This window comes from Chelonoidis abingdonii, chromosome 13 (genome assembly GCF_003597395.2).
Source record: "Chelonoidis abingdonii isolate Lonesome George chromosome 13, CheloAbing_2.0, whole genome shotgun sequence".
Taxonomy (NCBI): Eukaryota; Metazoa; Chordata; order Testudines; family Testudinidae; genus Chelonoidis; species Chelonoidis abingdonii.
Genome location: NC_133781.1, coordinates 33,229,973 through 33,240,070, shown reverse-complemented (window position 1 = coordinate 33,240,070; position 10,098 = coordinate 33,229,973). Strand labels below are relative to the sequence as shown.

Here is a 10,098-nt window from a genome sequence, read left to right as displayed (position 1 = left end):
ACTGAGGACTCCAGCTATCCCACAGTCCCCGCAGTCTCCGAAAAGCATTTGCATTCTTGGCTGAGCTCCCAATGCCTGAAGGGTCAAAAACATTGTCCCGGGTGGTTCAGGGTGTATGTGGTCAATTTACTCCCCTCCCCCCATGAAAGAAAAGAGAAAAAAATCATTTCTCGCCTTTTTTCAATGTCACCGTATGTCTACTGCATGCTGCTGGTAGACGCGGTGCTGTGGCTTTGAACAGCAGCATCCCCTCCCCTTCCTTTCCTGATAGCAGACGGTACAAAATGATTGAAAACCGTCCTCATCATCCCGTGAGTGCTCCTGGCTGGCCTCGGTGAGGTCGGCTGGGGGCGCCTGGGGAAAAATGGGAATGACTCCTAGTGATTCCCTTCTTTAAGCTTCTCCTGGAGAGACACAGATGATGCAAAAGGCTTGGTAACCGTCCTCATCATAGCAGCTGGAGGCTGAGCTCTTCCCCCTCACCCTTTCATGTCTAATGAAGATTCTGGACTATCATAGCAGCTGGAAGCTGCCTCCCCCTCATTTTAGCTCACTAAAAAGTCAGTGTTTCTTATTCCTGCATTCTTTATTACTTCATCACACAAATGGGGAGACACTGCCATGGTAGCCCAGGAGGGGTGTGGGAGGAGGGAAGCAACGGGTGTGGTTGTTGCAGGGGCACCCCCTAGAATGGCATGCAGCTCATCATTTGTGCGGGATATCTGGGGCTCTGACCCAGAGCAGCTGTGCTCTCTGGTTGTCTAGTAGACTTGCCCCATATTCTAGGCAGGACTGACTCTATTTTTAGACAAAACATAAAGAAGGGAATGACCTGGATAGTCATTCCCATTTTTATCCATGTGCCCCAAGCTGACCTCAGTGAGGCCAGCCAGGAGCACTCATGACAGCAGGAGACAGTACAAGAGGACTGGTAACCGTCATCGCCAATTTCCAAAGCAGCAGATGGTGCAATAGGACTGGTAACCATCTCTGCTACCTTGCAAAGGCAAATGAATGCTGCTGTGTAGCATTGCAGTACCGTGTCTGTCAGCAGCATCCAGTACGCATACGGTGACAGTGACAAAAGGCTAAACGAGCTCCATGGTTACCATGCTATGGCATCTGCCAGGGCAATCCAGGGAAAAAGGGCACTAAATGATTGTCTGCTGTTGCTTTCACAGAGGAAGAATTGAGTGACGACATTTACCCAGAATCACCTGTGACACTGTTTTTGCCCCATCATGCATTGGGATCTCAACCCAGAATTCCAATGGGCGGGGAAGACTGCGGGAACTATGGGATAGCTACCCACAGTGCAATGCTCCGGAAATCGACACTGTCCTTGGTACATGGACGCACACTGCCGAATTAACGTGCTTAGTATGGCCACGTGCACTCGACTTTATACAATCCGTTTTAAAAAACGATTTCTGTAAAATCGGAATAATCCCGTAGTGTAGACATACCCTCTGTTAAAAACAGCAGTGTGCCTGCTGTGTTTCTAGCTCTTTATCTGTGAAGCAAACAGAACACACTTGTCAGCCTATGGTGGTTGAAAATTTGTCAGTTATACCAGAGCTGGTTCTGGATTCAGCTGAAGCCCAGGAAGGAAATGTTCCTAAGTTTGCCACTCCTGGGGAGAATGACATGGTAACTAGGTCACACCCAGTTAGTGTCATAACAAAGTCCCAGGGACCAGGCAATTCTGGTGCGTCTATTTTGCCTGTTGCTAGTATGTTGCTGAGTAAAGATATGACAACTCTGTTTAATCAGGTTGATATCATGACTAGGGCACAAGGAGAGCATTAAGGTGGTTTAACTGTGTTTACCCACTAACAGTGTGGATAGCTTTGAGAATGTTTTAAATGGAATGAAGATTGTCAGGGAATTTGAACAGCCCTATGATAACCAACTTGTTGGGAAGACAATGTTGTTGGAACAGGAATGTCTCCATGTTGATTCTATAAATGAACAGTCTGTGTCTCAGGTTCAGAGGGAAGACTGGGTAGCTGAATCTACAGAGCAGGACAGCAATGCAGTTAATCTCTCGAGAATACAGTAGACGGCAAGTAAACTCATCTGTAGATACTTTCGATATGTCTTGTAGTCTCTCCTTGAGTCTAACATGCTAGTGAAAATAGATGGTATCTCTTTCCAGCCTTGGAATTAGTAAAGGTTAAGAATCTGAAAACTAGTAAACATGCTAGTGTCTGTATTGTCATAAATTACCTGACTGATGGTAGGGGAGAAAGACATACCTGTAGCTGTTAGCAAAGAGGACACACTCACCCAGCAAATGGATTCTGTTACACAGGAGAGCTCAGATTTTGACTCTCCGGAGCAGGGAGAAAGGGAAAAACATAAGGGAAAGGGACAGCTCAGTGGTTTGAGCATTGGCCTGCTAAACCCAGGGTTGTGAGTTCAATCCTTGAGGGGGCCACTTCAGGATCTGGAGCAAAATCAGTACTTGGTCCTGCTAGTGAAGGCAGGGGGCTGGACTTGATGACCTTTCAAGGTCCCTTCCAGTTCTAGGAGATAGGATATCTCCATTAATTTAAATAATCTTGCAAATGGAAGCCACAGGTTAACTGTAAAATGCCAAAACCCCAATGGTATTGAGCCAGAGGCATGGCATCACAAAAATGTTTGTACTTATACACTCGTAATAGATTTGATGTTAACTCTTGTAACTAATGTGTGGCTGATACCAAGAACTGTAAAAGTATGCAATATGCCTAATCTTTTGGAAAAACCCTTGAACATGTTAAGAGTGATCCATAAGAACACACTTTGTTAAAAGGCCTTGTGATACGGATATTTCAGAGCTAGTGCCTGCAACCAGCCTTGGAACTTTTTCTCAGCAGAAAAGACATTCCAGATCTAATGTGCCATATAAAAAGGGAAACTGAGGCACACTGCCATATTGCTTTCCTGGCTAAATGCCAAGATTCCTGTGCTATAGAGAACATTAATATCTACATTGACTTGAAGTTAATTGGGTTCCAAACATTTGCCAGAGCTTGTATGAATAAATTAGCTGTTTTCATTGGCTCTTGGCAAGATCACATGAAACTTACAGGAATTATGGTGTAAGAGGAGATCCAATCCATTATTGGTCTAACCAAGTTTTACCTTGGGGTTTATAAAGGGATTCAATGCCGGAAACCCAATAGGTATAAAGGGATTCAATGATATTGGTACTTCCATAATGAACCTTAAAAAGAAAAAGCCTGTTTTGATCAAACATAATTTTGATAAACCATTTCAGTTATACATGACACTTCTAATATTGGGTTAGAAGCTGTAGTAATACAGAACCAAAAATGGGAAGTTCCTACCTTCACTGTTGTTCCCAGCACAGACAGGTTGCCCAACAACACCTGCTTGCTTTCTCTTCAGAAATAGTTAACAGGTGCAGTTGCTAAAGTTGTAAGGTACCAAACAGCACTTCTTATTCAAGCCCACTTTATTCTTAAGGTAAAAAGCATTCTAGAGAAAACAAAAATAATAAAAGAACCTATATGAATGTTAATCAGCTCACCAAGGTTTACCCTAATGTAGATAGTGGAAGGAGCAGTCATTCAACAGCCTCTGCCTCCCAACCCCATGAGATTCTTTGTGGTTACCAGTTCATCACAGCTTCAGCTCAGAACAAGCACCCAGTCTCCAGGGGCCTCGGTAGGCCAACTCCTTTCAACCTCCCTAAGGATTGGGGTCCTCTGCCATGGGGCAGTTTATAACCAGCCTATTTGTTCAAAAACCCTTCAGTTGTCTGTTGATTAATGAAGACTCCAGTTTGAACTAGTATATGGGTACATCTCCATGGTGTGGCTTCAAAGGACTAATAATGGAGGAACTAGATTAGCATCCCCCTCCCTATTAGAGAAGGTACATACAATGCCACAATAACACATGTATAGTAGCATTTTAATACAATGTACTCCAAAGATATTAACCCTAACTCAGTAAGGTTTAACTTAATTCTGTAAAGTTTAATTTAATTCCATATGGTTCACTCAGGATATTGTCAGTCTGTCATATGATCATATAGAACATTTTGTCAGTGTCTTGTTTTATTGAAATTATCAATTTCCATGCAGGAAACACATTTGGAAATAAATATCTTGCTTTTCTTGCGTTTCAATATTGATTGTCCTTTTCTTTTCTTAGGAACTGACATTGCTGCCGGTGAGGAGGTTGCCATCAAATTGGAATGTGTGAAAACCAAACATCCTCAGCTCCACATAGAGAGTAAAATCTACAAAATGATGCAGGGAGGAGGTAAACTTAAGTTTCTGTCTAATAAGAGTGTTTTTGTCTGTGTTCATAGATATCAGGTACATTAGTGTTCAGATTCCCTTTTGGAAATTGAGAGGTTTCCTTCTGTTTTTGAGGATTTGCCCCGAACACTATCATATGCTAATCTAGTCAACACAACTCGGAAAAATGTTAAAATATAGCTATTTTTCTCTGTTCAGTTTTTTTTAAATTTAAAAGAGGTGATTATCAATACTGATATCTTATTGATTTTCAGTGGGATGCTGTCCAGCCACAGAGGACTATGCTAGCCAATCCCAGCGGAGGTTTGGGGCCTAAATATATAGTTAACTTATCTTTTTTTGTTAACTGCTTCAAATAAAAAAAAAATCCATTTCAAACACTAAGCACCGATAAATGTTTTTATTGTGATTTATGATCATGGTTCTAGAAATCAGGAAACTGAGTTCTGAAGCTTGTTCTGACAAGCACACTGTCTGTCACTTTACCTCAATTACTTACTTGTCACAGGATGTCCATCTGTATAATGGAGCTATTTACCTCCCTTATAGGGACTGTATGAATGTGTGAAATGTTGTCTAAGGCCCTGATCCAACAAAGCACCAATGCATGGGATTACGTGCTAAGCCCAATATGTGTGTCAGTTCTTTTTTTGAAAGAGGAGGATGCTAGTTTAGATATCTCCTGCTGGAAATTTTGTGTTAATCCTTCTGCAGAATCTTAGGTTTATGTTCTCAAAAAGCCTTTACATAGTGTAAAATATTATACATCATTGAAAACACAAAAGAGCCCTCATTGGGAATATTTAAAATTTACAGAATGGGTTTTTTAAATCTGTCTTAAGGGTCTTGAAGGTCCACGTTCATGACTTATAAAATTCTGATGAAAAGCACTGTGAATAAACTATTTTTCTCTGTTCTAGTGGGTATTCCCACAATTAAATGGTGTGGAGCTGAAGGAGACTATAATGTAATGGTGATGGAGTTGTTGGGACCTAGCCTTGAAGATCTATTCAATTTTTGTTCAAGGAAATTCAGTCTGAAGACAGTCCTGTTGCTTGCTGACCAAATGGTAGGAAATTGCTTTAAAGCTCTTGATAATGAAATATACTTGTCATAATAAGGTTTTCAAAGAGAGTTTACTGAGCTATAGCCCTTGTCAGGAATTCAGAGGTGGGTGGGGTTTGCTATCTCTTTTAAAGGTTGTAACACTCAAAATTAGATTTATTTTTGTAAATGCAAAACTTTAAATCAATAATTTTGATGAATGTTTAAATTAAAACAGTTTTTGTTAGAATTTAAATATTCTTCTGAATTGTTTACTACCTAGACTTGTTACATTGTGCTAGTGCAATACAGCCAGAAAGTGAAGCTGAGTAGAAACAAATGTGAAACTGGAGAAAGATATGAAAACAACCTAGTGAAAAGTAAACAATGTTTGTAAAATCCATTTCTTTTAATCTGAGATTTTAAATGATAGACAAATTTTCTTAGCTGTTTTGTTTTTAAGACTATTTCTAGTAACAGAAATTGATGTGCGTCTCTTGAATTAATTTCTTCTCTGTGTCTAGATTAGTCGGATTGAATATATCCACTCTAAGAACTTCATCCACCGAGATGTAAAACCTGATAACTTCCTAATGGGTCTGGGAAAGAAAGGCAATCTGGTCTACATCATAGACTTTGGGTTAGCCAAGAAGTATCGGGATGCTCGAACTCACCAGCACATTCCATATCGTGAAAATAAAAACTTAACAGGAACTGCCCGTTATGCATCTATAAACACTCATCTTGGAATTGGTGAGCTGAGGGAAGATTTCTTTCTGTCTAGTAAAATATGTATCTGTCATTTTGAGTCTTCAGTTAATGAAATACACAATCTGGATAAATCCTTTTGGCAAGCAGATATTCTTTTGTAGCTGATGCATTGAAAGAAGATGCCTATTACTATTAATTGGCTGAGTTTGCAAGGCTTACACTCAACCTGATGCTGTCTGTGTGTCATGCAATAACTTTTAAATGCTGCATCCAATAAATTCCATAATTTCAGCAAATATTTTAGGCAACAATGTGCAGAACCCTGTTGATTTTGGGGGGAAATATGGTGAGAGGAGAGTCACACAGAGTTTAAGATGGACTTATTGACCTTCAGCCATATATTATGTATTTGTAAGGTTTTCAGTGACAGTTTATGACATAAACATTTTTGTACCTTCACACCAGAACATCAAACCTAACAACTCCACTTTTATACTCTTGTAGAGCAGTCTCGCAGAGACGACTTGGAGTCCTTGGGCTATGTATTGATGTATTTTAACCTGGGCTCCCTCCCCTGGCAGGGACTGAAGGCAGCAACAAAAAGACAGAAATATGAACGTATCAGCGAAAAGAAAATGTCTACACCCATTGAGGTTTTGTGTAAAGGATATCCTTGTAAGTTATCCTTCTGATGGTGTATTGACAAAGTTAGCTTTTTTTAAAATTTGTTGACATTAAATGGTAGGTTCTATCGCTATTTACATTTTAAGCTACTTTAATTTGGTGATTACTTTGACATCTGTTCCTAAATAGGCATATCAAACTCCATGATGAGCTAAATGTTCATGTACATGGATATCACACTTGCTTGTCAGGACCCTTCCTTGTCCCTTGACCAGCTCTCCTCACCTTCAATATTATATTTTATTTGAATGTGCATTCATTGGGACTTGGAGGGTGACTTGGCTCTCCTGGTCTCCTGATTCTGTACTTATAGCATACTTTTTGCTCATGTAAAAATGCTGTGGTGTATGAAGACAGACAAAAATAATTATTTATAGGAGTTGACCAGTTCCAGGTTTTCATCCCTTTGTTTGAGTGGGCTGGATTGCAAAATCTGATACACCAATAGCACCTGCTGTACTTGGGAACATGGAGCATAGGAATTACCGTACTGGATTGGATATATGGTCCATCTGATCCAGTATCCTGTCTCTGAGACTGGCCAACACCAGATGTCTCAGAGGAAGATGCAAGGAACCTTACATTAGATTAGTGTTTTCCCCCATATTTGATCTGCCCTGTCACACTGTCCCTTCCCTCCCCCCGCCCAAAAAATTAATTATCTTCCTAATCTCTGGCCATTAAAAATTGTTTTAAACCCAGACACATGAGGTTTAATCTCTTGCACAGTTTGTTATCATTAACTAAAAATGTGAACATTTTTGTTAGTTATAGAAATGTCCAGTCTTTGAATCTTGCTAAGTTCTTGGCCTCAACAACTATCTGTGGTGACACTTCCACAGTTGGAATTGTGTGAAAAACATATTTCTTTTCATATGTTTTGAGTTTTGCCACCTTTCAATTTAATTGAATGTCTCTTTGTTCTTGTGTTACAAGAGACAACAGAAGATCCTCATCTGTCTTCTCTGAACCATTCATTTGAGTTGTCTGCATTTCATTTTAAGGAGACACAAAGCTACATTATGGTTGAAAATATAAAAAATGGGTAGCTTGCACTCTAAAGTTCTCAAGCAACTTTAACTCTGTCACTGTGTGTATGTATAACTGTATATATAATTTATTGCATGGAGGGTGTAGAATAGTAATGTGTACGTAACAAGAATATTCAGAGTTATAGCTTGTGTGTGTGTGTATATATAATATATATAAGGGCTGTCAAGTGATTAAAAAAATTAATTGTGATTAATCATGCGATTAAAAAAATTAATCGTGCTGTTAAAGCAACAATAGAATACCATTTATTTTAAATATTTTTGGATGTTTACTACATTTTCAAATATATTAATTTCAATTTCAATTACAGAATACAAAGTGTACATTGCTCACTTTATAGTTATATTTGTTTTATTACAAATATTTGCATAGTAAAAAAATATTTTTCAGTTCACCTCATACAAGTACTGTAGTGCAATCTCTTTATCCTGAAAGTTGAACTTACAAATGTAGAATTGTGTTTTATTTTTGAATGCAGGTTTTTTTTGGTACAGTGTAAAACTTTAGAGCTTACAAGTCCTACTTTTTGGTCAGCCAATCACTCAGAAAAACAAATTTGGTTACAATTTTCAGGAGATAATTCTGCCTGTTTCTTGTTTACAGTGTCACCTGAAAGTGAGAAAAGGCATTTGCATGGTACTGTTGTAGCTCGCGTTGCAAGAGGTTTACGTGCCAGATGTGCTAAAGATTCATATATCCCTTCATGCTTCAACCACCATTCCAGAGGACATACTTTCATGCTCATGATGGTTCTGCTTGATAATGATCCAAAGCAGTACGGACTGATGCATGTACATTTTCATCTGAGTCAGATGTCAATAGCAGAAGGTTGATTTTCTTTTTTGGTGGTTTGGATTCTGTAGTTTCTGGATCAGAGTGTTGCTCTTTTAAGACTTCTAAAAGCTTGCTCCACTCCTTGTTCCTCTCAGATTTTGTATGGCACTTCAGTTTCTGAAACCTTGGGTTGAGTGCTGTGCCTATTTTTAGAAATCTCACATCAGTACCTTCTTTGTGTTTTGTCAAATCTGCTGTGAAAGTGTTCTTAAAAGGAACATTTGCTAGGTGATCATTCGAAATTGCTAAACATGAAATATATGCAGAATGCGGGTAAAACAGAGCAGGAGACATACAGTTCTCCCCCCAAGGAATACAGTCACAAATTTAATTGAAGTATTTTTTTTTTAACAAGCATCATCAGCATGGAAGCATGTCCTCTAGAATGGTGGCTGAAGCATGAAGGGGCATATGAATGTTTAGCATATCTGGCATGTAAATACCTTGCAACGGCAGCTACAAAAGTGCCATGCGAATGCCTGTTGTCACCTGAAAGTGAGATTGTAAACAAGAAGCAGATAACAATATTTCCTGTCAATGTAAACAAACTTCTTTGTCTTAGTGATTGGCAGAATAAGAAGTAGGTCTGAGTGGACTTTTAAGCTCTAAAGTTTTACACTGTTTTGTTTTTGAGTGCAGTTATGTAACCCAAAAAAATCTGTATTTGTAAGTTACACTTTCATAATAAAGAGATTGCACTTTAGTACTTATGTGAGGTGAATTGAAAAATACTATTTCTTTTCTATATCATTTTTACAGTACATATATTTGTAATAAAAAATAATATAAAGTGAGTACTGTGCACTTTGTATTCTGTGTTGTAATTGAAATCCATAGTGAAAATATAGAAAAAAATTTAAATTTCAATTGGTATTGTTTATAAGTGTTTAATTGCAGTTAACTCACGCAATTAACTAAAAAAATTTTTATCATGATTAATCACAATCATATATATTTATATTTCAGTGTGGCTCATTCGATGTTTTAAACATTTCCCATGTTTATTGCCTTTATGTAGATGCAGGCTATGCCACATTTTGCATTTTAAATACATAGGTGTGTCCAATAGCAAAAATGAATACGTTTCCATGGAATTTTACTTAAATAGAGACTGCCTCTATCCTGAGAAAAGTGCGATTTAAATGCATTCAGAAGCAGTGAATGGCATACACAAAATAAGACAGCTTTTCCTGTCCACTGTCCACATTGCTACTGTAAGAGTATAACCTGTTCTTTCCTCTCCCACCTTCAGCTGTTTGGGTGGGTACTCTTTCGTCAGGACATGTTCTCTGCTGCTGGCAAGTGGAGTCTCTACCTACTTTCTGATTGGTGATGAAATATGGAATGTCACATGAATCCTCCCTTTGATGCCCACATCTTTTTAGGTGGAGTCCATTCAGTAGCTTATTTTCTACCATTTCCTTGTTCCACCCTATCTCCGTGCCATTGAGACACAGTACTGTCTCCTCCAAGTCCTAGCATTATGGTTTTG

At 38.8% G+C, this 10,098-nt stretch overlaps 1 protein-coding gene across 2 annotated transcripts in view; it reads left to right on the top strand.

The window, feature by feature from the left end:
- The window catches only part of CSNK1D (casein kinase 1 delta), a 44,208-nt gene that overhangs the window by 6,422 nt on the left and 27,688 nt on the right, over positions 1–10,098 (top strand). For both annotated transcript variants that reach the window (XM_032791742.2, XM_032791741.2), the window contains exons 2-5: positions 4,171–4,281; positions 5,201–5,349; positions 5,849–6,077; positions 6,540–6,710. In XM_032791742.2, coding sequence (XP_032647633.1) covers positions 4,171–4,281; positions 5,201–5,349; positions 5,849–6,077; positions 6,540–6,710 — 660 coding nt within the window. The remainder of the gene's footprint in view (positions 1–4,170; positions 4,282–5,200; positions 5,350–5,848; positions 6,078–6,539; positions 6,711–10,098) is intronic.